At 35.4% G+C, this 25,917-nt stretch overlaps 2 protein-coding genes across 12 annotated transcripts in view; one reads left to right on the top strand and one right to left on the bottom strand.

Annotated features, from left to right (window-relative positions):
* Positions 1-560: 560 nt before the first annotated feature.
* DONSON (DNA replication fork stabilization factor DONSON) lies at positions 561-13,864 on the top strand. The gene is made up of 10 exons (XM_034436470.3): positions 561-984; positions 4,893-4,973; positions 5,499-5,699; positions 8,669-8,847; positions 9,544-9,722; positions 9,808-9,925; positions 10,035-10,151; positions 10,771-10,969; positions 12,907-13,116; positions 13,560-13,864. The coding sequence occupies exons 1-10, from the start codon at positions 670-672 to the stop codon at positions 13,695-13,697; spliced, it is 1,737 nt and encodes a 578-aa protein (XP_034292361.1). The 5' UTR covers positions 561-669; the 3' UTR covers positions 13,698-13,864.
* A 907-nt stretch (positions 13,865-14,771) lies between these two features.
* The window catches only part of SON (SON DNA and RNA binding protein), a 34,375-nt gene continuing 23,229 nt past the window's right edge, over positions 14,772-25,917 (bottom strand). The window contains exons 9-16 of one of the 11 annotated variants that reach the window (XR_015728200.1): positions 22,964-23,051; positions 21,747-21,822; positions 20,356-20,487; positions 19,503-19,585; positions 18,864-19,011; positions 16,567-16,635; positions 16,294-16,409; positions 14,772-15,646 (exon numbers count right to left, since the gene is read on the bottom strand). Coding sequence is in view for 3 of the 11 variants with exons in the window: in XM_034435861.3 (XP_034291752.2) it covers positions 15,488-15,646; positions 16,294-16,409; positions 16,567-16,635; positions 18,864-19,011 (492 nt within the window). In the remaining 8 variants the exon portion in view is untranslated. Of the gene's footprint in view, positions 15,647-16,293; positions 16,410-16,566; positions 16,636-18,863; positions 19,012-19,502; positions 20,488-20,617; positions 23,052-25,917 lie in introns of those variants that run through there. The other 10 variants (XR_015728199.1, XR_015728198.1, XR_015728201.1 and 7 more) reach the window with 10 other exon arrangements.

The raw sequence follows: 25,917 nt of genomic DNA, 5'->3' as shown, positions 1-25,917 counted from the left end.
ACTGCACTAAGGAATTATGGATGATAAAGCTGTATTTCTACTAGATCGACAAGGGAAATCCAATTCTCACCCTTCTAATACTAGTAATTGGTAGAGAGCTGAAATGGATCCAGATTTACAATTCTCAAGTCTTAGTCTTTTGTCCCGGATGTTTAATAGTGGTGGATTTATTTATTTATTTATTTTATCATATTTGTATACCGCCCTACTCCCGAAGGACTCAGGGCGGTGAACAGCCAAAATAAAATACAAAGACATACAAAAGTTAAAAAACTATTAAAAACAGATTAAATAATTTAATAATAATTAAATAATTTAGGCTCAAAGAACAAATTAAGACATCCAATTTATCTAAAAAACATCTCGTAATGAAAATCAAATGTTCAAAAGCAAGAAGGAACCCGTTAAGTCTGCAGTTATTCTCTCTTTTCCCCTTGCGAGCGGAGCTCTGTTTGCCTATCGGAGCTTTGATAGCGGGAAAAAGCAGCTCTGGGCGTGCGTGGGGAAAGGGGTGGTGATCCTCGTGAAAGAGCTCCGTTCGGATTGGTTGCCTTTTCCGCGGGCAAAAGAAAGGAACACGCCCAGCTGCTAGGCGGGGCTTTCAAGTAAAGCGCGGAATTCTTCTTGGGCTGCTAGGCTCCTTCCAGCCGCCTCCACCGACCGAGCGGCATGTGTTCCGTGGTTCCCGATTATTCTCCCGGCTTTAAGAAGCCGCCGGAGATATTGCGCTTGAAGAGGAAGAGGCCTCGGAGAAGCGAAACGGTCGCGCTTTCCGGAGAGTCTTCCTTTGCGACAACCCTCAAGGACTCGCCTGTTCCCCCTCGGCTCGGTCCGGGGAGTCGGCGGCGCAACCCCTTCACAAACGTGGGAAACACGCCTTGTCTTCTGCCGGAACCCAGTCTGGTTCAATCTTCTACCCAGAGACTTGCAGAAGTGGAGTGGTTAGTGGCGAGGAATGACGTATCCAGCAGATCCGAGAAGCAGGTAAATTGGGCTGTGCCGTCACTGTTTGCAACCCTTCGATGGGCGTTAGACCGAATTGCGTATCAGTCAAGCGTGTCGTTGTGCCCACGGAGTAGAAAGCAATAGAACTTAGTGATTAAATGTGTATAAGGAGGTGTAAAATGAGTTTTAAATTTGAAGGAAAATGACAGAACAATCAGTGGAACAACTTGCCTGCACAAGTTGTGAATGCTCCAACACTGGAAGTTTTTAAGAAGAGATTGGACAAAAGTCCAATTGGTAGAGTAGTTGAAAATAACTTGTTACAACTGTTGATTTTTAGAGAAATCAAAAGATGTTTAGAGGAGCCTGATGATGAAAAACATTTATTAAACTTTTTGGGGCCTGAAATAAATCAGAGTTCCTATTTCAGGCCATTTAACACAAATAATCATCGCTTTCTCTTGTGTCACTTCACATTAATCCAGAATGTATACATTAATAGTGGAAAGTGGTTTCAACTATATACCTTTTGCCAGAAGTTGTGGGTGCTCCAACACTGGAAGTTTTTAAGAAGAGATTGGACAATCATTTGTCTAAAATGGTATAGGGTTTCCTGCCTGAGCAGGGGGTTGGACTAGAAGACCTCCAAGATCCCTTCCAACTCTTGTTATTCTGTTCTGTTCTTTTATGATAAATCTTAAATTTAAGGTGGTGAGCACAGCTCTCAGTCTTGTGTGCCTGATTGGCATGTTTGAAATGCTAAGAAGATAAGAACGTTCCTACCACATAGTTAAAAACAACATAATCATTTATGAGAACGAAAATTACTGGGAATAGTGCCTCTCCATATTTGACTCAGCTTATTTATGACAACGTTGTTATGTTGCTGTTTTTTCCTTTGGTTTTTTGAGAGAAAAAAAGATGGCTGCTATCAAGCCAAAATCTTTTCCAAGCCTTCAGCATATTTCTTGACTGCTTGTTCCTTTACTGTTGTTGCTTGATCCTAAAAGACTATCTACCTCTTTGACATCTCTATTGTCAATTTTAAGGCTGGGTGTTCTACCTATTGTCATTAATTTGATCTTCATTATATTTCATGTTAGTCCCATTTTTTTCATTATGCTCCTTAACTTTTATTACTTTTATTAACTTTTGTTATTCTATTTTATTAGAGCTTCCTCATCCTTTGCGTTTTAAGTTATTATACAAGGAATCCCCACTGATGATAATTGGAACCACGAACTCATATAATTGTGGCAACTTATGATGGCAATTCTGGCAGTTCCTGTTGCCATCATTAAACAAATCCTGTGTGGTCAAAGTGTCCCACAACCATGTAATTCCCATTTGTGTTCTCCTGCCGGCTTTTACATTAACTTTGCTTGTAGGAAGCTGGCAGAGATGGTCACAAATGGTCATGATCAAGGGACATTGCAATATTTTTATTTTGAGCTGGTCACCAAGTGCCGGCACTGAGATCACATGACTGTGGGAATGCTGCAATAGCTGCAACTATAAGGAATACCCTTGCTCAGTGCTGTTGTAACTTTGAACAAATGTACTAAATAAATGCATGGGCAAGGAGTACCTGTAGTGACATCAGCATAGCACAGGTTATTGATATTTTTTCCTCCAACTTTAAAACCATACTCATCTTCCAATCCATCTTCCTTTAATATATATTCAGCATATAGATAGAATATATAATGGAAAAGTATACAGCTTTATCCACTGAGCTTGTCAATTAGAAAGGTCGGCAGTTCGAATCCCTAGTACAGGTCTCCTGCGTGAGCAGGGGGTTGGACTAGATGACCTCCAAGGTCCCTTCCAACTCTGTTACTGTTATCCCACTTCTTTCCCAAGCTGGAGCAAGTCTTCCAATCTGCTGACCATTGTGTTATTCTCCAGGTTTACTGTCAAAATTTGGTTAGACTCTTGATCAAATCATCTTAAATTGCTTGCCTATCTATTTCAGTAGGTATTCTATCAGTTCTTGTAGCCTTCTGACATGATAATGGAGTGCTTATCTAACTTCATTTTCTAGTGATAGAGATTATTATAAGTAGGAAATATCTTCTAAGGTATCTTGAATGTTGACAATTCTACTGTCCAATGTTTTAATATACATTTCTGATTTAGTTTGCTCTCCTTTGAACTGATTACTATCTATCCATTGATGTTTTTTAACAATTCAAGATTGGAACTCCTTTTGAACTCAGAAATCTTTTGAAAAACATCAGCCATCAATAGATACATAGACATTAACAACACCTATAGACTATGCAAAAGAGACAATCATCCCGCCTAAAGGAGAAAAAGACTCCAGCACTCAGTAATCAGCACTCAGATCAGCATAGATGATGTCACCTATTTAGGATATTGAAACTACTGCAAGAAAACAAACAAGCTCAGAGAGCATCAAGGATCCCACATTTCCTTGTTTTTCCATATCTGCTTCCCTCTTCAGTATGTCTTTACAGATATTGTAATGCTGTTTCTTGTCTCTTCTAACAGCTCTCCAAAACTCCTTGTTAAGTTCCTTTCTGAGATTTTTGTTTTTCATGACTTTGGCTTCTCTTTGTGGCAATTTCCATAGTTTGTTCTGACATCCAGTTTGTTTTATTCTCTTTATTTTTGTCAAATCTCTTTTCACATTCATCTTTAATGACTTCTTTAATTTCATTACACTTCATTTGGAGTTTTCTATCAATCAGGTTAAAGACTTCAGATTCCTGATGTTGTCCATGAAAATGGTGAATATATAGTATGTTCAAGTTCATATTGTGAAAACAGTCTAGCTCTCTTTTTTCTTTGTTAACTTGAACTTGCATATGACAAGTTCATGATATGTTCCACAGTCAGCACCTCTCCAATTCTTTGATGTTATAATTGAGCTCCTCCACTTCCTTTTAGCAATAATATAATCAATATGATTTTTACATATTCCGTCTAGTGATGTCCATGTATAGGGGATTGATTTAGTTGTTTGAAGACAGAATTCTATGATGAATTCACTAGAATGGCAGAAAACAATAAGTCAACCTCCTGCCTATTTCTGATTTCCAAAGCCAATACAACTACATTTTCTTCTTTAGTATTTCCAGTTTTGATATTCCAATCACAAGTAGCAAATTTTGCTTGCATGTTCTGTTGATTTCAAATCAAACCTGATCATAAAATTAATCCACCACCTCTTCTGGATTGTTGATTGGCTCATAAACTTAAATGATAATCATCTTAAAGAATTGTTCATGAAGTCTAACAGATGAAGTCTAACAGATATTCAGTAATTGATTGCATTGCAATGAAGTGCTATTCCTGTTGACCCCTCCTTAACTATAAAAGCAGTGCTATTCTTTGTTTTTTATGTCCTGACTAATAAATGAAAGGACTGAATGAATAACTGAAAATGCCCAATCCATCTTGGTTTTCTGATGTCTGAGATGATTACATGTAGTCATTTAATCTTTTACATTGCTGAACTTTCCCATGTTCCTGTTTCTTATGTTCCATGTTCCCACCATTCCTTGCACCTTCCGATTTTCTTTTCATATATGGCAACATCAGCAACTAGATGTGGCTAGATTAAGCATGTTGGACATTTTAAACACCATCAATACTCTGAAAAATCCTCAGCTTTCTCAGTAGCATCTTGAGTGCCATCCAATCCAAGGCATCCATCATCTGGCACTATATCATCAATCATGTTATATTTTCTATCCATGTGCTTTTCTTGGTAAAAATGCAAGAGTGGTTTATTATTGCCTTCTCCCAAGCAGATGTCTTTGCCATTGTCACTATAGTGACCATCTGTTTCCAGTATCATCTTGTACTTTATTGCTGCAGGGCAGGAATGTGAAACGTTATGTTCTTATGAAATTTAATACAGACAATGGTATTAGGTTACAAAAAGCATTATATAGTTTTAGTCATTCTTTTTCTTTTAGTTTTTAAAAAGTCATGACAAGGATGGTTCCACATGGAAGGAAGAGCTTTCTAAAATAGCAACTGCTGAAACATTGATCAAAGTAAGTATTTAATTTCAGAATTTCTAAATACGAAGACACTTAAAATTTGAAAGTCCAGGGTTTACTCTTGGTGCTTGCATATCCCTATGTGGGACTCCCATATAAATACCTCTTGCAATCATGCATGTTTTCTTATAGTCAGACACAAAACTTGCTTTCTTTGTTACTCTGTAATTTTAATTATATCTTACTTTTTAAAGATACCTTAATAATCAAGCTCAGAGAGCACTAAGGACTCCTCAGATGTCCATTTTTCTTTAAAGGAGTACTGTACACTCACCACATTTACCACAGCACTGATTCTTTTATAAACTTAAGAAATTTATAATTTCTTTTATAAACTTAAGAAATTTTTTCTTATGCAGTTAGATCTAGATTTATAGATTAATATCATTCATGCCTAATCTAAATCCAGAACTAAAATGATAATGCTTAATGTTTGCAAAAGTAGAACGTGCTTCTTTGTACACCAGTGGCATTTTATTGATTTCATTGCTTACTTATAATTTGTTCAATTTTTTTAAGGACTCTTTGGCCATTTCTGATACTGAAGTTCCCTCTTCACCAAGTTTTGAATTTCCTGCGGACTGGAGCATTAAAACCCGTCTTCTAGTCACTTCTTCTCAGTCATTTGCATGGGCTGATCACTTAAAAGCTCAAGAAGAATCCCAAGGATATATCCAGCATTGTAGAGCAACATTAATAAACTTACCCCAAAGTATCCAGGTAGGTTATGCTTTTTAATGCTGTTGAAATAATGAATTGGAATCTGTAATCAATATAAGAGTCAATTCAAATTGCAAGTGGTTCACTTATTTTGAATTGAATGGCCAATGATATCTTTCTAATTCACCTCTACTATCTGTTTCTCAACGTTTAGAGCTATCTGGTGAACAAGATAATAAAATCTTAACACTACTATGTTTAATGGTGATGAATAAATTTCTCAATATTCTGTGAATCTGAGGGAGATGTCTTAAGGATGAGTTATCAGTGATATTCAGGAAGTTACATCATGCAGAAATATTCCTGTGTTTCAACAAATAGTATCAGTTCCTGGAATCATTAATATCTTTTTCTTAGTCAGTTGTTAATATATTCGCTTATGGAGGATTCAAACCATAATAATAGCAGACAGCTTTATACATTCTTGGAGAAAAAATAAGTATTGGGAACTATTTTAATTTGGATAGACTAGGTAGGGTAAGGGATTGAGTAAATCTTAGTTGCCATGATAAATTGTTTTGGGAAAGGGGTGATTCTCCTAATTTCTCAATATTTTTGGTACAGTGTTGTATTCTTTGTTGGTTCAGACAACACTGCTCTTGCCTGCTCAGCGATTCTCAAAATGACTAATGCTCAGCTCTGTAGCAATTACCATACTTTTCGGAGTATAAGATGCACTTTCCCCCTCCCCCCAAAAAGGGTGGAAATGTTGGTGCGTCTTATACACCAAATACAGCCATTTTTGGCCTCCCGAAGCCCCGCCCTGCGTGTCCTGTTTTTGTGAAAAACGGACTCGTTTTTTGCAAAAACAGGGCTCGCAGAGGCTATGGGAGGCCTGCAGAGTGCTCCTGTGGGCCGGGGAGGGCAAAACCATTTTTTTCTTGTTTACCTTTTCAAAATCTTGGTGCGTCTTATACACCGGTCTTATACACTGCGTCTTATAGTCCGAAAGATATGATAAGTTATAGAATTCATCAAGACTCCAACCTATCTGGTTCTTTTTAACATCTACAGTATAGGTAGTTATTAGCATGTTGATTAGGAGCCAACATGTGATCAGTAGCTTGTTGATGGCCAGATCTTTTTCTCTGTATCATCTGAGTCATAAAAGACAATGTAGTTTTTTTAGTATTTGGACAAGAAATGAATCCTGACAAGATACTGCATTATGTTTACCTGGGATCTAGAGAGATTACCTATTTTGTATAAAGTTGCATACCCTCTGAAAACATAAGCGCACAATATAGCACTGCTCCAGAAGCCATTCAAAAATGGATTCTGTGATAAGGAGTTTCCCCACCATGCATTTTTGGGACAGTACAGATTTCTTATAGCAATTGACATACTGTTAACTTCACAATCACCATCTGTAACATTTAGGTTAGCTCAGGTGATGCAGCCCATGTAGAATGCTGAATCTTCATAGAAAACTTATTTTGGGTAGATTACACTGTTTGGAAAGAACTGTACTAAGTGATAGTTTGCTGCCAAATGAAATTCAAAAATTATTTTATAACCATATAAAATCTACAATAGCGTAGATAACTTGATGGGTGACTTTGGGCCAGTTACTCTCTCTCAGTTCAATTCACCTCAAAGGGTTACTATTTTGGAGAACAAAAGTCGGGAAGAGTATATTAGGTATGTTTGGTACCTTAAGTTACCTATTAAGTAATAAAGGTAGGATAAAAATTGAATAAATAAATGCTGGGCTTGCACATCAGGAAAAAGAAGGTTCTATGCCAGTGATGGCAAACCTTTTAGGCACTGAGTGCCCAAACTGCATGTGCACACGTGCACAAACATGTGGACATGCACGTGTGCATGCGCGGACATGCACAGCAGAGACCCGAAGACCAGCTGGCCAGTGGGAGGTGGTGCATCCCAAACCAGCAGCGCAGCAAGAGGTAAGGACTTTTTCTTTCGTGAGCTTCTGTTTCGTCATTTGCAGGGAAACAGAAGCTCACGAAAGAAATGCCACGGAGATCTGACCTGGGGCGATGGCACGTGTGCCAGCAGAGAGGGCTCTGTTTGACATCTCTGGCATGCCTGCCATAGGTTCGCCATCACGGGGTTCTATATTATATATACATATTTCATATTAAAATAACATTTTGGAAATATTCCCTCCTAATTCAATTGCAGTTGGTATTAGCACACATACTTTTTTTTAAAACCAGCTAAGGTTCCATTTCTTCAGCTAGACTTTTAATTAAATCTATATTGCTATGTCTCCTTTTTTCCTGATTTATGATTATTGTGGTTACAATAAACTAGTAGTTTCTATATATTAAATAAATTGTTATCTAAAGTTAGTTTTACTAATATAAGGTATTTCATATAGTCATGTGTCTTAAAAGACACACAAATACTTTCATATACCTACAAGTATGAATAATTGCTGCCTTTATATTTTCATTCAGAAAATAGCTATTGTTAACTTCTCCCAATATGTTTTGATACACTGTAAGATATTTTGTCTTTGATATAAAATCTACTTATAAGGAATGTTCTGAATCATCATAAATAAAAACTACATAAAGGCTAAACTTTATAAAAATGCTTATTCTGCTTTGTATCCAGCTGTAGCTTTACAAGAAACATGGCAAAGCTTCCAAATTATTTTATTATGTCCCCTTATCAGGATAATTGGCATTTAAATACAAACCAGCTATTTAAACAAATTCTATTCTGTATAAGTAAATTGAAACTAAGGTAGAGTTGGTTGCAGATTATGGCATGGTGCAAAAATATTAAATATGTTAACTTTGTCTTATACCTTATAAACATTTATGGACTTAAACCAGAATACTAGGAATTGCTTTTTGATCCCTTGAAAAAGTGGGAAAATATCAGCTATTCTCTGTGTTTTATTACCTTAACTTTTCTAAAAATCTTTTTCCAGTTTTCCTATTTACTCTATAAATAACCTAAAAGTAGCCTTTTAAAAATGTTATTTTGATATTTAGGAGCCAAAACTTTCCACAGAACTTCGTTGCGCTTTCCAGCAAAATCTAATATATTGGCTTCATCCCTTCTTCCCATGGCTACCACTTTTTCCTCGAATTGGAGCTGACAGAAAAATGGTTGGAAAAAGTCATCCTTGTGCCTTTAATGAAGAACTCCAACAAATGTTCATGAGTGAATGGTATGTTGAAGTTCTTGGAAATATAAAAAGCTAAGCATAAATTCCATTTCTGAGAGTATTTTCAATAGGGATCTTTCTCCTAACCAAAATCTGCTTGGGTTCAGACACTTAGAGCAGAGCAATGCTGTGAGAGGAAAGAGGTATTTATTTTCCTAGTTCTTATGTTTTTTATACCTCTAAAAAAGCCGATCATTACTAACGTGGCTTTCTGTAAAAGGTAATTCTGTGATTCTTGTGCACACTTGTTACTATAACATTCTATCGATGGCTGCCCTTGAAGAGCATTTGAAAACTTTGATGCAAAATAGGACTATATAAAATAAAAGATTAAAAAATAAATAAAAGAAGACAAAATTAGCCAGTGAGTCAATTCTTATTTTCTTCTAGCTTATTTGAATGATGTAAAAAAAGAACTGATACATAGGTTTTTTTGTTTTTTTTAAATGTTCCATATAACTGAAAAGAATCCAGATTAACATACAAAGTAGCATGAAAATTAGATAAAAACTCTGATTATTTGAATGAAATAAAGGAAGAATAACACTGGAATTATGAATTCAGGTGAAATAAAAGTGAAATTTGCATTATTGCTTAGGAATACATCAATGTGTCAGCTTAAAACAACTGGTTTAGGTTGTTTTGTTGTTCTATACCAGGAAGCAGATTATTCTGTTTGTTTGTTTCTTTAATTTGTAGGTCTCTCAGTTTTACCTCTCTTTATAACTTGTTGAGAGCCAAGCTGTGTCCCTATTTCTATGTTTGCACTTATCAATTCACTGTGCTGTTCCGTGCAGCAGGACTTGCTGGGAGTGATATGATCACTGCATTAATTTCTCCCACAACCAAAGGATTAAGGGAAGCCATGAAAAATGAAGGTAAAGAAAAGTTATGAACAAGGTAAAAATTCCTCTTGTCCATAACCAAGACATAAATCTTTTTTTTTTCTTTTCCTTTTTTTAGGTATTGAATTTGATTTACCATTTCAAGGAATTAAACAAAAAAATTTCAATGCTTCAGCTTCTCCTTTAGAAACAGAAGTTAAAAAAGATACTGAAAAGAAATTGAATGAAATTGAAGAGTATGTATAATTAGTGTTTACAGTGGCTTAATGTGCATTTCTCAGAACGATTAGTTCTTTTTCAGAAATTGGTAATTTACAAGTTCTTTTACCACATTTTGCTACTCAGAGAATTGGAAATGAGTGGTGGTGATGGCAGTGATGATGACGATGATGGAATTTTATGGCTGATGGAAATGGGAATTGAAGACAAAATTAAAAAACCAGACACAATTTCTACCAAATTGTATCCTTTTAAGAGTTAAAACATTTTCCTTTAATCAATGGTTGAATTTGCATTATATTAAATGCAGTCTAGGTAATGTGCAATCTGTATACAGAAGTACTGTAATGGCTGTTGCTCGGGTAGTCAAAATGGCAGTGATCATTTTTCAGTTGCGTCAAGTATCTGGGTGTTTGTTTGTTTGTTTAGCAATTTCCTTCCTCCACCCTTTCCCTTAGAACCTGAGGTTCTGTGTCATAGTTGTCCCATTTTTTCTTTCTTGATTTTCTCAATTTCTAGGAATTCATGACATAATTTTGTTAGTTTTTCAATAGTAAATTATTTTTTCTGGAAAGCTTTAAACTATATATGTTAAATAGTATATTTAAATATTGCAACTATTTCTATGGAAATCTTCACTTTTAGTTTGTAGAAACATTTGGAATTCTCCTATATAATAGCAAGGTTTGGTTTTATTATCCTTGCAAGCCTCCTTCCATTTTTCCAGGTTTGCAAAGATAATAAAAACATACTTAAATAACATTTATTTGGCTTATTATAATGCAACTCTTTCCCCACAGGTAAATTCATATTAATCTACAATTACTATGTATGTTTGGATCTTCCTTAACTGTCTATGTAGCTGCAAAGAAAAAAATGAGATGAAATTGGATCACAGGCCTGAATCTGTAGTGTTAGTAAAAGGGACAAATACATTTACTTTGCTGAACTTCTTGATAAATTGTAAAAGTTTAGTGGCTTCTGCAGGTCCTCAGGCAGGCATCCCTCCAACATTGCTCTCCCCAGTTGCTTTTAGAGGCGCAACAATGCAGACACTCAAGGTAATAAATTATAATGAGATATATTATGATATGTAGTACACTACAATCTATTTTAAATACTGCGATATAGTATACACTGTCCAATTTTGGAGAAGAAAGGTAAGTTAGGATGGGTGAGTGATGTATCTATCACTCACCAGAAGCTTCTGAATGAATATTTATTCTGGCAAAAATAAGGGATAAAGTTGATTCTCACCAATTAATATCTCTTTCTCTGCTATCCCATTCACTATCTGAAAATCTGCTTAGGTTAGTTGGAAGACCTTTCAGAATTATGTAAGAAGGGACTAAAGGGAAGAATAGCCAAATACTGGTTTTTCCCAAACTGTTTTGTAAAATGTCCTCTCTGAAAGCTCTGGCATAGGAAAATGCAGGATCCAAATAATTAAATATAACCCTTAGAAAGAGTACATTATATTAATAGGATATTGCTCCTGATACGCATTTTGCTCTATTCAGCTACAAAACTGTCTCCTTTCCAGTTCTTAATTCAAGATAAAAAATTAATTCATACAGGGGCTTCTCACTTAACAATCATTCGTTATGCAACTGTTTGAAGTTACAACACTGGGGAACAAGTTGAATTTACGAGCAGTCCTCAAAATTATAGCCTTTGCAGCACCACTACGGTCACATGGTTGCAATGTGCTTGGCGATCAGCCTTCATAATATGGCAGTGTCCTACCGTCACATGATTGCCACATGCAACTTTCCCTGCTGGCTTCCCACAAAATCAGTAGGAAAGGTGGCAGGAAGGTGCACACCTTTGGAAATGTCCAGGCTGTCCTTTTTCCAGTTGTCCTTCTTTTTCATTGTCAATCTGCTGATGATCCAAACGAAGCAGCAGAGGATTAGAAGGCAGTGGAGAGGGTGATGGGGGGGGGGGGAAATCATCCTGCCCCACCATTTTCTTACACGCTGCCATCCCAAGACCCTGCCTGGAATTAAGCTTGTTGCTGTGGGAAAATGGCTTGGAGTGGTTCCGACAAGTGCACAAGGCTTTCAGGGTCTGTGTCAGTCTGGAAAGTACTGCATGAAGAGCTGCCAGACACTTGCCAGCCACCTATGCAATTGGGCTTAGGAAGAGCTGGCGGGAAGCCTCCTTCCCTGCCCTTGGGCCCATCTGGATTGGGATTCATGCCCCCAACTCCCCCCCCCCCCCTGTGGCCACAGGATGCATGGGGGAGTGCCTGCCTGAAGCCGTTTTGCTCTCCTCTGCATTCCTCTGAGCTTTCCTGGGAGTTGATAAGGTTTGCTCCAAAGAGGGGCTTTCTGTTCTGCGGAATTTGGGCAGCCAGCTGAGCCTGTAACATTCTTGTTTAATGATGACAATTGCTAAAACTGCCATCGTGACTCGGCAGTCATATTTTTTCACTTTATGACCAGATCTGTTAGCAACTGAGTTGCCCGCCCCAATTGCTGTCTTTAAGCAAGAATCACCATTATTTTAGAAATGGCAAGTTGTCCTCTACTCACTTGGCAATTTGTTTCAAACAGTTACTGAAATTATCTCTGTTTATTCAAGTACTTACAATTTAATATAAAACTGCAGGGGTTTTTAGAACTTAAAAGGAACACAGTGTTTTCTAGCACCAATATGGAAGATGTAGATCTGAAATGTAAATGTATTTATTTTTCACATTTTTGAACCACCCATCTCTCAAAGAGGGACTGAGCTCTAGTTGCTTGGTGACTTGGCTTTTATACATTGGTTCCTACTATTGCTCATCCACGTTACTCTAATTGGTATGCTCAGTTGTAGACCGCTGCTATTTTTGGTGTAGATAGTAACCTTGCCTTAGATGGCTTAATCATCCATCTTTGAGCACAGAGCTTTTTAACCAATGTCTCAAATACCAATTGCCCATGGTAACATTCCTTTAGTAATAGGAGCAAGTATAAATTGCAATTAAGGATTTTTTCTTCCTCTTTCCTAGGCCCGAAGTATAAATGTCAGAACACAAGCCCATTCGCATTATAAAGATCTATTTAGCTTGGAGATTGTGGGACCTATAATGCCCCATTGTCTCCATTCTTTGTCCATGCTACTAAAATCTGCTCAAAATGGAACTTTCTCCGCTATATGTTATACTCATGAACCAACAGCTGTGTTCAACACAGGTATCAGCAATAAGCAGCATATGAAGGTAAACTAATACATGTATTTATCCCAGTAAGGGGGGGGGGCATTTATGAGAGTTGCCAAAAAATACAACTAGTAAATAACATGCTAATAAGTTTTCCTCATGTAGTTAGAAGAGCCACAACTTTGTATACACTGCAGGACAGGCAGAGTAAAAAACTATACTGTCAGTACACCAAACTGACAATATAGCTGGTTGTAAATAAAAGGCCATACTTCATCTGGACGAAGCAGGTTTATGTAAACTGTTCATACATTATTATAAAAATATGGTTAAAATTTGTATTTTTCTCCATAGATTTGTATATTTTTGATATAAAGCCATAGATTGGGGATTGCCTTATTTTTCATTGTACTACAATATAAACGTTTCTAATACCTGACTTTTGAACAGGCTGTTGTTTTATTCCATTGTTAATTGTTTTTGTTTATCCCATTTTTTCACAGGAATCTTGTATCAAAGAACTTTCCAATTGTGGATTGCATCCTAACACTTTAAGTCAACTTGCTCTTAATTCAACACTAGGAAAATCTTCAATACGGCTCCTAGACATGAGTGATTATCTCTACACATGGAAAACCTAAGCAACTAAATGATAATTTAAAACGGCTTACCAGGAACACTTCCTTGTGCACAATGATCAATTTTATTCATTGACTTTTGTATATAGTCCTTATATAACCGCTTTATTTTTCTTAAACTTGTAATATCTGAAGTATATTTTTAAATTAAACTTTAAGAATTGACATAATTGTGTGGATCTAAGGAAGAGAGTTGGGTGAGGAAAAAATATTGCAATACTCCCTTCTACTGTCCATGGCTTTTTCCTTTATTATATATGTCACACTTCTTAAAACAATTGCTGAGGCCTTCAGAGTATCCATACTGCATTATACTAATAGTAGTTTTAAGTAGATTACCCTTCAGTAAGTGGCTACTATTAAATGGACTAGAAAGGCACCAAAGCTTGCAGCATTATTTCAGAAATGAAATAGTAAAAATGATAATTTCATATTTTACGTAGTACTGCCAAAAATCTCTGGGATGGAAAGGGTTTTTTAAAAAAACATTAATTTTAGTTGTTACATGTTCTTCCAATATCTTGAATGAGCTGTGAACAAAACACAGAATTTGTTCTGTAAACTAGAATGAATGTCCAAATAAGCAAAGCATGTTATGGTCAGACACTCATTCCCTATGGAGGAATTCAGGTGCTCAGCTAGCAAAAAGCTACACAATACTTCTGTTAATAGCTAACAGTTGCATAGTAATTCAGGATTACTTGGGGATTTCTGGATCTAAACTAATCTCTATTCATTTTGAGATTAAATAGTGGAAAACTAATTTTCAAATGTGGCTATCGGATAGACATATAGTGATAAATATAGTCATGATTTCACCTTCTGCCATATAATATCAACCTTTAATTAAAGGCCAACTAGAAAATAGTTCCAACTTGCTCTTAGCCGTATCTATCCTTGGAAATATTCCCAATCAGAATACATCAATAATACGATTCTTTAGGTTTAAAAAACCCTATTAAATTATAAAGCCTAAATTATTTAGTTTTTGTATTTTATATTATAACAAAATTGCAAATCACTACTAAGGACTCTTGTTCCAGTGATCAAAATGTACATTATAATATGGCTGGTAAATAAAATGAAGTTATACAGCTTTATTTGACCAAGCGGAATACAACAACAATAGCATCATACATCCTCATCCAATTATCGCTGAATTATTTGTTTACTACAAATGTGTATAATCAACACCAGGTATTGTGTATGAAATTAATTACAATTTCCTGCTTCTTTTACGAAAACATGCAGACATTTCATGTAACAATTCTTATGAGTTCTGATTTATGTTCCCTTTGCATTTGGAGGCATTGTTCTTATACAATCATTTTCATATAACATTCTGATAGAGAAATATTATCTAGCAAAGTTGTTGGATTTTGCTTTGATTAAAAATTATTGAATTTTTGGGTCCAATAATTATCTAGTAGTTGTAGGTTTAAAAGACTACATAGTTTTAAATAAGCATAACTGAACTTTTCCAAAACTATGGGAACTGCATCATACTACAAAACTGTAAACTACCGTATTTATACTGAAGATAAAGCTAAAGTATTAAAGCAAATTACAGATACTTTCAGACTCACATTAGATGTTTAGTAATTTAAGAAATGGTGGCATGACTGAGATCAATAATATACATAACTAAATGAATTAAATATATTTGCTGGTACAAAAGAAAAGCCTGAAGGTGTCTGTACAGTTTTTACAATAAGATGCTGATGTATTTACAAAAGCAGAACAAAATACCTGTTATACAGAATAGAAATGTTTGAAATGTTAAAAACAATAGTTTAGTTGTGTGAGGCACTCCTGAAGTTAGTGGTGTTTGCCAAGAGCTCCTTTGGTACTAGTCCCAATGCTTGGAGAGCCACAGTGGCTGCTGTGGCTTTAGCATGCTTCTTGTTTGGGCTGACAAAACTAGGTTTATGTTCAACTCCATTGACCATCACCTATGAGGCAACAAAGAAAGGAAAAAAATAAAGCTGAATATATCTTTCTTCCCTTTTTTTATTGAAAAAAAAAAGTAGGAACACCACCCTATTCTTTACAATATTCAGATGTCATCTACAAATATGACATATTTTGGGAGAAAAGAGAATGCCAATTTATTTTTTGACTGAGGCTCAAAGACTGATCACACAAATTAAATAAAAATTAATAGCTCTGAAGCAATAAACATGCTTTCGTTGGGTTAAATCCAAGAGTTTTCACTGGTAGAATGACTTCATTTGAGAAGTTTTCTTCAATCAGGAAGGAACCCTTGGACCAAAACCTTTCTCTTTAGATGGCAAAATTCAACCTATCTGATGTCTCTATATTTTTCATTTTATCCTAGTTTGAAAAATTAAAGGGAAGATAAGCTGTTAATGATTATTTCTTGCTAGGTTGCTGAGGTAACTTATGACAACATTCTTACTTTCTGCACCCAGTGAATGGCAAATCAAAGAAATAACACTCTCAAATTAGGAAGCTGTAAGGAACTCACTGAATTCTAACATCACAAAAGCAGAGACCCATCCATTAAAGGACCCTTTACTGTATTTTACCTTTCATGTATTACAAAAGCATTTTTATATATATTATAATTAAATTTTACCTTAAATAAGAAATGTTTGCGATATTCAGGACGATTATCATTCACCAGTACAAATACAGGCGGAGACCATCTTCTTTTATTACAGACTTCCAGCAAAGCTGATACTGGATGTTTGCCTTAACAAGAAAAAACATTTTTAAAACTCTTCCAGGTACACAAGGAAGACTGCTATATTTTTATACAAACTGTTTTTTTTTTACTCTAATCAGAACAACTGGTGGGATCATTTCTCTCCTCAAATGCAGAACACATATCAGTTACCCCAAATCTTACCTGAAAGATCTTTCCCTGTACTAAAAGGCCCATGTCTCTTTTGTGTTTTCTCTCCCACAGCAACTAAGCCTTGGGGGAAAAAAAGATAGAATTAAATTTGCTGTGTGCTCATTTCTTTCCTAATGCACTTGGCATTTAGTAACATTTCTATATTAGGATCACACCTTTTAAGCCAAGAAGTGTAAATGGAGAAACACTACTAACACTTGCAAAAAGAAAAATGCCATTTCCAATCATCACCCACACCAGTTTAACCAATAAACTCAAATCACCACAATGCCTTAACCATTTTTTCTCATATGCAAGTAATTTTAATTTCCATTACGCTTCTGATTCATTAACAATTATCCATAGTGCATTCTTACATGACCTGTGTAGCTCAAGAGATTCCTTTTCAGGAATCTACTTTCATCTGGTTAACATCTATACCACAATGTCAGAGTGCAGAAAGCGTTAACAAAAAATTACTGGTATATTTAATGTATCTTCTGTTTCCAAAACTCTATGCTCAAAATACTATTTGGGTATATACACGTACATATGTATAGTTAAAAGATATTATCTGAATATTTAGTATTCCAAAGGCAGCTTAGGTTTTTAATAAATAAAATATGACAATCCAAAACCAAAAAAATTAAAATTTTAAATTAACTAAATTATGAAATTACACTGGTACCTTGCTACTCATTAATTAGTACCAGGAGGCAGGATGGGAACCAAAAATGAGCACCAAACAAGTATTTCCCATAAGGAATAATGTAGTGAGTCACAAGGGAGACAACAACAAGATGTTCTAGGAGCCATGGTGGCGCTGTGGTTAGAATAGTACTGCAGGCTACTTCTGATGACTATCAGTTGCCAGCAGTTCGAGTCTCACTGGCTCAAGGTTGACTCAGCCTTCCATCCTTCTGAGGTCAGTAAACTGAGGACCCAGATTGTTGGGGAAAATATGCTGAATCTGTAAACTACTTAGAGGGGACTGTAAAGCATTGTGAAGCGTCTGTGATAAGTCTAAGTGTTATTGCAATTGTACTATAGCCTAATTGTCATTGTATACTATGAATACAACGAAATTGTGTGTTGAGTACCAAACAATGAGTACCGGGGCAAAACTTTCATGTCAAAATGCACTGAATACCAAATTTGATGAGTTTCAACGCAGTTGAGTACCATGGTATCATTGTACTTTATGAATAAAATTATTGAGATCATAACATACATCACTTATAAAGCCTACACAGTTCAGGGCCAGTTAAATATTTAACTTCTTATCTCAAATTGTCTCTGCTTTCCCCACTAAAAGCAACAGAATTGCTCCAAGTCCCATCTATTCAACAGGATTATCCTGCAGGACCTTGTACCTTGTTCCTGAGCCTGCCCTGTGGAATAGCACTCTCTTGGAATCCAAATCACTCAAATTCTCTTGGACTTCTGCAATGGATCAATGACTTGAATATTCCCATTAGCATTTGGGCCAGTTTAAGCTTGAAGCAGAATTTTTTTCCCTAGGCATGTGTATAGAGTATGGTCTAATACCACATACGCACATTGTGTGTGTGTGTGTGTGTGTGTGTGTGTGTGTGTGTGTGTGTGTGATTACCGTGTTTCCCTGAAAATAAGACCCTGTCATATTTTTTTGAACCCTGAAATAAGTGCTTGGCCTTATTGCCATGCGCTCAAAAGCCCGATTGGACTTATTATCAGGGGATATCTTATTTTGGGGAAAACTGTACCAGAAATATAAAAATGTAAGACAACACAAAGCATAGAAAAATGTATACATTTGTAAAGTCATAAAATTAGGAGAGTATTTTTCTACAACAGTAATGGTAGCTAAAATAAAATTTTACAATATTTCTGGAAATCTTAGGTTTCTGGTCAGACACACAAATGTAGCAGCCTATCTTTGAGCAGGCAAGAATCCCTGGTCTCATACCAATGATTGTTATAGGCACCACAGTAATTGTCAGTAAACTACTTAATACAGTTTAGGACACTAACTGTAACCTATATGAGCTTTTTGTGGTTTGTCATGTATGCACTCTCAAACTGGGTTCAGCCAATCCATCCAATTCATGCTTCCTGAACAGAGATTATGAAGTTCTCCTACCCCAAAGTAAGAACTGGGGACAGAGGACCAGGATTTTTTTTTTCGCTGTATGCTCCCCAGGTAAATATTTATCCCTGGAAAATTGTATGGCATTCTCCTGGGTGGGTTTTAGAAAAATCAAGACATAATTGTTTCAAAGAGCAGTTGATTGTTCATATTAGAACTGTAAACTGAACTGGACACTCACCTTTCCGATCCGTTTTAAAATCAACTAAAATAGGCTCCTTGTTTCCTTCTTTGTTTTTTCCCAAGCCCTCTCCTTCTCTCCATCCCATCTTTCTCATGAGTTGGGCTCCCATTCCTCCACTAACAGGGGCAGCTCTGAGAAACTGATCCTACCCAAGCGGGAAAAAAAGGGAAGAAAAAACACCTTTGTTTAACACACTTTTAGAAAAATTGTAGACTTTTCTAATATTTTCAGCAATGAGTTCATTTGTTTCAACTTATTTTTCAGTTACAATTCAACTCAGGCTTCAACATATATGCATATCCTTCTAGAAAACTTCAATGGATTGTTTCAAATTAAAAGTATAATTAAAACAAGCAAAAACGTATTTGATATACTACTTACTGAGTAAAACATACTCCTTTACCAATTACATTTTCAGAAACAATCTGGGTCTTTGAAAACCAATTCCCTCACAAAACTCCTCATGCATGATAGAAGCATCTTTAAAAGAAAAAAGCTTAGCCATACAGTTCAACAGTAACACGGGACAAATGTTTTGAAAACCTTAAAAATCATACTATTAGTGAGAGTATATCAACTGTACTAAAATGCTTTCTGCTTTATAGTTCTTTAAAAACTCCTTAAACGTTTACGTACCTAGGCCTCGATGGCTGCAGTGTTGTGAATAGTAGGGCTGGCATTGACCGTGGCAAGAAGGCAGCTACAAGGCAGATTTGGCCCTGAAACAAGTTTCCATATAGAGGGGTGAAAGTTCACAGGCTATTCTGTGAACTATCATCTCTCTTTCTGCCCCACCCAAGGACCCAACACAACAAACTGCTTGTGTAGATGTATGTATATATACACACACAAACATATAAGTACATACATATATTTATGTGTCTGTGTGTGTAGTATTAGCACATCATTTTTAAAACTTAACATACCAACTATACATAGAAACCCCTCTGCTTTCAGTCTACATTTCAATGACTGAAAATAGGCACTGAAAGCGAACTGAGTGTACAGTAAATAGGTTTGTTCTTCAGCACAGAAAATTATGACATACGCACACACTGCAATACTAATCTCTGTATCCCTGTTAAGAAAGCAAACTGTAGTGTTTCCAATAACATATGTAAAATGAGTTCCTCAAGTATTAAATCAGCCCATATAATACAATTAAATAGATGTCTGTATTCCATGCAAATGAACTTTACTTTGGAAAAAGTGTTTCTTATGTAAGAAAAGGCTAAATGAGGCAGACATTACCTCTCACAGAAACAGTTTGACTGGTGCAAGCCATGCAGTTTGTGTACACAGAAACATGTTAGCTGATGCCAGTTACCAACTGCTTCGAGTTGATACACCTCTAGAATGGCTTTTACTTACTTCCATTTTCATCCTCCCCTCTCCTTTCCACGAACCTCTCATTAGAAAAGGGCAACCATGCAGAGTATGATACAAACCCCAGTCAATGTCACCCAGGGCTCCGACTCCTCTTTTGTACCTGCTTTGCAATGATAGAATGTTCATCAACAATGTCCGTTTCATCACCAATGTGTATCCAGTTCACAAAAATGCCAGGAACCTATTGTTTCAGGAAGGTCTTTGAGGTTGCAAGAATTTATCAGAAACTGTCCTAATTATTGGGGGCAAAATAAAAAGAAGCCTTTTTGTTTGAAACGCAGGTGAGCACAATCCTAAATAGTCTTTTTTTTTTCCTCCTACGAAGATGAAATATAACATGGGGTGTTTTTTTTAAAGTACAGTTTTTGTTTAAAGTACTGAAGTACAGTACAACATTTTTGAAGTACTGTTTTCTAATTGCGCATCAAGTTGATTATAACACTATGTTCACAGGTTATCCAGTTGCAGAATTCAATGATAGAATCCAAAAGAAAACATGTGCCAAAGTCCAGTGGAAAAAGAACAGTTTTTGTCTAAAATCCCCATATCCTTTTTATCTGTAAATAAGTACTGGAATCAATGCTTAATTAGGTGCTGAAGTTTATGGTTTCTAAGCGGAATCTTAATATTTCTTCTGTTGTTCTTGGATTGCACATTACAACTCCTTGTCAAACACTCCAGGCATTTTAATTCATGAGGTATGGATTATTCCCACAAGCCTTTATATCCCTGCAAATTACATCTAACAGTCGTTGATGTCAAATACAACAACACTCTGATTCATCTACATGAGAAAATTATATGAGCTATTTCCGGCCTCACATCCTCCAGATACTTTAAACAAGGCCTGTCTATTCCAGCTTGCACGTATCTTGCTCTGGAAACCACTTGGCTAGTAAAAACTAGCTAAAATAAAACGCCTGTTAAGTATATACATTTAATATTTTATTTACAATGCTAAACAATCACTATCAGAAAGTACTTGAAATAACATTACATGGTGACTATGTTATTTCATAGTACGGAGGAACTAAATCTACAATATTATTAATATATTTTTCCAGTACAAAGGTACAATAAGTCAAGATTGGTTATTATTGAAATAGACAACTATAAAGTCAACAAATGATATGGGAAACATGTAAAAGTTTTTAAATTTTGAATTATTTGTTTTGCTCTGACTCTACATTGCTTCTATGACAATTTGTCCTTTGTGATTCTTTAAATCTCTCTATATTAAACAAGACTTAGTGAAGTAGAAAATTTCTTGTCGCTAGTTAGGGCAAGCCATTTCTTGTTCCTATTGTAAAAAAATGCTGACAGATCTACAAATTAATTTACAGGACGAGCAAATGAAATCTAATAAAAGCACCTAGCAGTAAGAACGCCTGACAGAGTAAGTATTCAACACCACTGTAATGGAAAAAAAAATGATATTCAAACTGGTGCAGGGATAGTTAGGAACGAAAGAGGTAAGAAATCACAATTTACCAGATTCATTCAATGCCAAGAAAAGCCCACACAAATGGGAACGCCAAGACCCAATCCTGGGTGCAAGGGTGAATACCTATAAGAAAAACACAGAACGGACTACAGTGAGCAGACCATGTCTGCCACTGACTATTTCTGCAAAGTTTGTAATTACTTCAGAAATGAAACTTCACTTAAACCAATGTTAAGTATTTAAAGAATATTGTTACCAAATCAATATTTCTCACATACAGTAAACAACATTTCTTATGGCCATATGTAAGAGACAGTGGTGTTCATGATTTTTACTTTTAATGGAAACAAATATGATTGGGGAATGGGGACAGTGAAGTTGTTAGAGTTGCCTTTATATCTATACTTACAGCTATGAAGTAACAGCATTATGCTAAAGAAGGAGCAATAATAAAATGAGGGGAGAAGTAATGTGGATGGACACTGCAGCTAAATTGATATCACAAAAACTCACATTCACTGCTATGTGTGCTTATGTATGTATGTGCAAAGTATTTTATTATATTTGAAATGCAGAATATCAAGGCTACTAAGATGATAAAGGGCTACAAAAATATAGAAAAAGGAATTGCAAATGGAACTGAAATTCTAATTTCCAATTACTGAAAATATATCTAACTCCATTCTCTTATCTGGGTTTGGGCAGACAATCCATGTTTTTTTTCTAATCTGCATTCTGTAGCCACAGTGTCCACAACATCAGGAATATATCATTGAAAAATGCTTCCAAAGTGCCAAAAGGCAGTTCACATGCTTCTAAATTTTTTTCTATAGAGACAAGAAGCCTTGCTCGGAAGCATATTAATGACAGAAATCAGATCATTACTTCCATGACAGAACATATTAGCCCTTAGATGAAATCACTAATTACGTTCTTGTCTGTTTTTAAGTTGCAGGTAAACTAAAGTGTATGTTTATCATTACAGAGATCTAATATAGCAGTATCATCAGACGTTGGTTTAAGCTCCTAAAATGATCCAAAATCAGCAGTTTTCCAACCTCTGCAAAAATTGGAGAAATCTATATACCAATCCTGTTCTTAAGTGCCCCCTCCCCAATTGTTTTTTTATTACACAAATGCTTACTTTGTTGGAAGATCTTGCATTGCTTTCAGGAGAGAGTAATATTGGCAGACACTGATTTCTGAAGTAAGGGAAGATTATTGTTATAGCATACCATTATGCTTTCTCCTATACATTTTTCACCTGGGAATTCCTGGTCGGGTTTCCTGTTCATTGTAGCAATCGTGTAAGATCAGCGCTGTCAGTCCCTCCAGATGAAATCTAGGTCCTCCTGAAGGGGGACAGAGTACTGGGACAGGGGAAGCTTCAGAAGAGCACAGCATTCAGAATATCCAAGGAACTCAACTTCCAAAAAACTCGCTTTATTCTACTTCAGCACTCAACCTGGTAATAATTCCTTAAAACACCAATCACTACTAGTTCTCCTAGATCTATCATGCTTATCCCATTTTCCTTCACAAGAACATTTTCTTGGTTGGTGAAAAAAGTATTCCGACTTTTCTTTTTGGAGTAGGAAATAACTGACAATATGAATTTGGTTACCATTATAAACTAAAAGACTATTTTTCATAGTAATATATGGGACACAGTCTGAAAATCAAGCAAGATTTCATTTCATTTGTTATTAAGGCTGTGCTCCTAAACACACTTACTTATTGAGTGAATCTGAAAAATATGGTGGAAAAAGGACTGCTATTTGAGATACCAATCTTTACTGGGCAATTAGTATTGTTTTCTTTCTATTTTGGCCTAATATTTAACAAATAACCTCTTCAAGAAATCACCATGTATGTGATTCAAAAAGCAAATAAATACAGTAAGCCTAAAAAGAAATGTGTTGCACATGTACTGTGAAGAATTTAATATTTTTGTATTTGTGAACTGATTACATCATTGATGATAATGCAAACAGACTAAAGTTGTTCTTTCTTCAAAGATATCAAAAACCCTAATACCCAAACATTTTAAATTACATTGCTTAAAATTCAAGCAAATAAATACACAAATTGCTTTTTTAAAAGTGGCTTGCTTTCTACAACATAAAGCACATTAACAAACATAACCCTCAGCGTATCCTTCTCTTATTTTTAAGTGATACTCAAATTTCAATGTCAGTTTTTTAAAAAGCTTGATACAATGTAGACTTAACATTTCATTTCTCAGAAAAATTTTACCAGTCATCTGACATATCCAACTACTGTTCTTTTAAGAAAATGGGGAATATTTATTATATGTAATAACAGGGAATTAATTTGTTTTTCATATGATTTCACTTGCAAAGAAATTAATAGCTCAATCATATGCAACATTCAAGTCCTACTGAGTGTCAATTTGCAAGAAAGAACGCTTATCATGGCAACTGAACTTAAATGTTGTAAGAAAGACTTTTCATTCAGGAATTCTGTATGCATATAGACTGTATGTAACATTTTGTATAGATTTTGCCATCTTTCTTACTTCATTCAAGAAACCAACATTTTCTGGGAATACAATTGAAAACTCTCACATAAAAAATATTTAGGAATATTATACACTTAACAAAATCTAAAATTTACTGCTTCAAGGTGCTTTTGATTTGCCTATTCATTGGGAAAAAAAATAATCATTCTCACAAGGAGACAGCTCCAATAACAGAGTAACGTCTTATATACATAGCCCTCTAAATTTGGGTGAAAATGTGAGACATACAATACCATAGAGAGTTAAAAAGCTCAACAGTCTTATCTCATAAATCTCTGAGAAATTTTCTACCCAACTATCTTCATACCAAAGGTGATAGAAATCACACAATGCAAACTACATCAATTCACAAACAGAACTGCAAGAGCTTCCTCTCTATTTGTACACCCAACGAACACTTTTTATAAAAAAAAAAAGTACCAGTAACATGCTACCTACTCTATGTATCAGGCCTCCAATGACTATTCTCAAGTAGTGAATAATTGCCTGAGACTTGTAGGAGGTTAAGGAAAAAAGCAATATTATATGTGATTCCCCTTACAGACTCTATTATAAAAGAGAGATTTATAATCCAAAGCATATAATATAAATATTATTATAGGTATAAGAGACCTGAACAAAATGCTTGGGATTAAGAAAATTAAATTTCTCCTATATTAGAATCCTAAAAACAGAAGCAGCTACATGTACACTACGTACATTAATTTCAAAGCTTCAGCCTTCTGTGAAGAATGGCTATGTGAGCAGTCTTCAGCAGTCAACAATTTGAAATAGCTGGGTAAAGCTATTTAAGTAGTTACTGCTTAAAAAAAAGATATGCCCCTAGATGTGTCACTCAGGCATCTTGTGAAAAACAAGGAAAAAGGTTATTGCAAAATCTTCTGGGACATCCCGATTCAAGATTTTTCTATTTTTTCAGATTTCCTTAAAATTAGCAGGTACCAATTAGATACTCTGCCAATTATATTATAGAAAGTATGGCCTTTTTTGTGAACTGTACATGGGTGCTGAATACCAGACATATAATGGAAGTGAACTTTTTTGTTAAAATGGCTGCTGTAAGTTAATAATTACCAACAATTCTCCACTTTTATTTCATAGAGAAAACCCTTTCATGAGGAAATATTTACATATAGTGTATTTACAGTATTTCCCATATATTTTAATTACAAAAGTGTAAAAGTATATATAATACATTTTATCAACAAAACACAAATATAAAACTCTGGTTACTGTATCTAAATGCACTGATTCATCTACAATGCTTTTAAAAAACAAGCAGGCTCCAACTAACAGGGCTTTGAAAAAAGCCAATCAGAATTAGACAATCATAAAATTAACTGATAGATCAGCGAGCATGACAAATATATAAATAATTGTTTATTCAGACTGTAAAAATGTACTTGCCAAGCATATAATCCCACTATATAAGGGTCTTTTGAACTTTCCAAAACTGTAAATTCTCAAACGATAGTTCCTACAAACTTAAAAGCACCTTTATGATTTCAGCTATAGAAACAGCAGATGCAACAGAGCGTGAGCGGACCAGGATCGGTCATATAAAACTCAACTGCAAAAACTATCCAAACAGTCTTTATTTTCATTATCTTTGCATTATTTCTGAACAACTAATAAATGCAAATAAATGTGTGTTAGCTCTGCCACTGCCCTATTAA

Source organism: Pantherophis guttatus, chromosome 5 (assembly GCF_059756535.1).
Source record: "Pantherophis guttatus breed Tessera chromosome 5, ASM5975653v1, whole genome shotgun sequence".
Classification (NCBI taxonomy): domain Eukaryota; kingdom Metazoa; phylum Chordata; class Lepidosauria; order Squamata; family Colubridae; genus Pantherophis; species Pantherophis guttatus.
Note: the sequence above shows the minus strand (reverse complement) of the source record. Positions and strands in the feature narration are given on the sequence as shown.